Source organism: Pterocles gutturalis, unplaced genomic scaffold (genome assembly GCF_000699245.1).
Source record: "Pterocles gutturalis isolate BGI_N339 unplaced genomic scaffold, ASM69924v1 scaffold36145, whole genome shotgun sequence".
In the NCBI taxonomy this organism is placed as follows: domain Eukaryota; kingdom Metazoa; phylum Chordata; class Aves; order Pterocliformes; family Pteroclidae; genus Pterocles; species Pterocles gutturalis.
The window spans coordinates 1-1,873 of NW_010144546.1; the positions used below are offsets into that span (position 1 = coordinate 1).

A 1,873-nucleotide genomic window follows, 5' to 3' on the forward strand; every position below is an offset into this window, starting at 1 on the left:
GCTGTGCTGCAGAGGAGCCCGGGGGTGGGGGTGCAGGGAGGCGAGGGGCTGGGTGTTGGAAAACACAGCACATGCACAGGTTTCGTGCACAAAGATCAGCCCCATCTCCGCCTGCACAGCCCCCGTGGGAAGCAGCTGGGCATGGTGGGGTCCTCGGCAGGGCAGCAAACTCAAGCCCAGCGGGGAGATCTGCCCCCCCAAAATGGCAAAAACCTTCGCTCCTGCTGGTGCTTCAGACCAAAGCCCTGCAGCTCTCACATCTGCTTAGGACACAAGCAATTATAGGCAGAAAAAAGCATAACCAGCCTCACCCAAGCCCAAGCCAAATGCTGTGTCAGGGGATGCCCTGTTCCCGTTCTCCCTATAGCCCAGCTGGCCCCAAGTAGCTCATGGCTGGGGATGCTGGGGAGGTGCCCAGGGAGGGATCCACCCTTGCTTGCCAGCACTGGTGGGAGAGAGGAGGAAGAGCAGGGCCCACAGCTGACAGCAGCACCCCAAGGGAGCAGGGTTCAGCTGGCAGCGTGCTTGGCAGCACTAGTCAGCGGCAGGCTATAAATACCTCTAACAGGAGATAGAAACACAAAAGCCATCTCCACTTTCCTCAAATAGCGCGGCAGCCGGGCCAGACAAAGGCGCATTGATGGGGCAGCCATGGCGTACCAGCTGGGCTGGGCTCTGCCAGCAGAGAGAAACCCTGCTCAGGGCTGGGAGCACCCAGCAAACCTGCCCTTGGGTCAGGGCATCACAGCAGCAGAACGCCCAGCCGTGGCAGGCTGCACTTGGTGGGTGCCCACCCTTTGCCCTGGGAGAGGTGGTGCAGGGGGATAAGCAGCAGAAGGATGCAAACCTTTGGGTAAAATCAAGCCTTTGGGTGTCCCAGCCCTAGTGCAGCCCTGAGGTGGAGTGCAAAGGGGAGATCCCAGTGGCTTTTCTCCACCCCTTGCCTTTCCTTTGCACTTTCAACACCCATTAATGCTTTTTTTTGGGACTGCAAAGAGAGGATGGCTGAGGTTGGAGGGCACATGCACAGTCCCATGTCCCCACATGGGCTGCAGTCCTGGCCACATCTGGAAATACAAAGAAAGCAGGGGTGAAAGGGGACAGGGCTGTTCAGGGACCAGGAAACAAGGAGTTACAGGAGCCGTGCCCCAGAGCAGCCCTGGAGAGCGGCATAGCAACAATTCACACTCCAGGAGCACAACGGCTTTTGCCCTGCTCATTGCAGCCTGGAGGACCAAGGTCGGTCCTGGGCAGCTGGGGACACGACAGCAGCTGGAGACAAGTTTACCCCAGCAGGGCAGGAGGGGGGCTGGGGGTAAGTGTGGGGCCAGATGCAGGCAGGAGGGTTGGGGAGGCCAGAGGGGCAGGAGAAGGCTGGGGCCAGGAGAACAGGGGGCCAGATGGGCCACACGCATCTGCACTGGATCAGCCCCAGCTGGATGAGGCTGCTGAGGATGGAGGTGCTGGAGAAGCAAAGGTGGCTGCCACCATCCCCCCAGCCCCTCTGCAGGCAGCCCCACAGGGACCAGGAGGTGTGGGGTTTGCAGGGTGCATGGAGAAACAAAGCAGAGAGGCAGGGGGATGGAGAGGCTAAGGGACAATCCACCTCCCCCTGACACTCAGAGCCACCTCTCCTTTCCAGACCAGCTGTATGGCCAAGCAGCCATGCCCAGAGATGGCCCTGCCAGCCCAGGCGACAGCTGTGGACAAGACTGAAGCCCCTCTGCTCCGGACTACCCGCCATGGCTCCCAGCCCCCAGCCCAAGGCACCGAGGAAGGCAAACCCCCGCTCCTGCACTCCCGCCGCAGCTCCATCCTTAGCACCCACCCAGGTCCCCTGGCCAGCCGCCGCAGCTCACTGGGAGCAGCCCCG

The 1,873-nt window shown here is 61.3% G+C and overlaps 1 protein-coding gene across 1 annotated transcript in view; it reads left to right on the forward strand.

Annotated features, from left to right (window-relative positions):
• The first annotated feature begins 1,651 nt into the window (after nt 1-1,651).
• The window catches only part of LOC104470279 (tctex1 domain-containing protein 4-like), a 665-nt gene continuing 443 nt past the window's right edge, over nt 1,652-1,873 (forward strand). The window contains exon 1 of the mRNA XM_010085136.1: nt 1,652-1,867. Within this exon, the coding sequence (XP_010083438.1) occupies nt 1,652-1,867 (216 nt within the window). The remainder of the gene's footprint in view (nt 1,868-1,873) is intronic.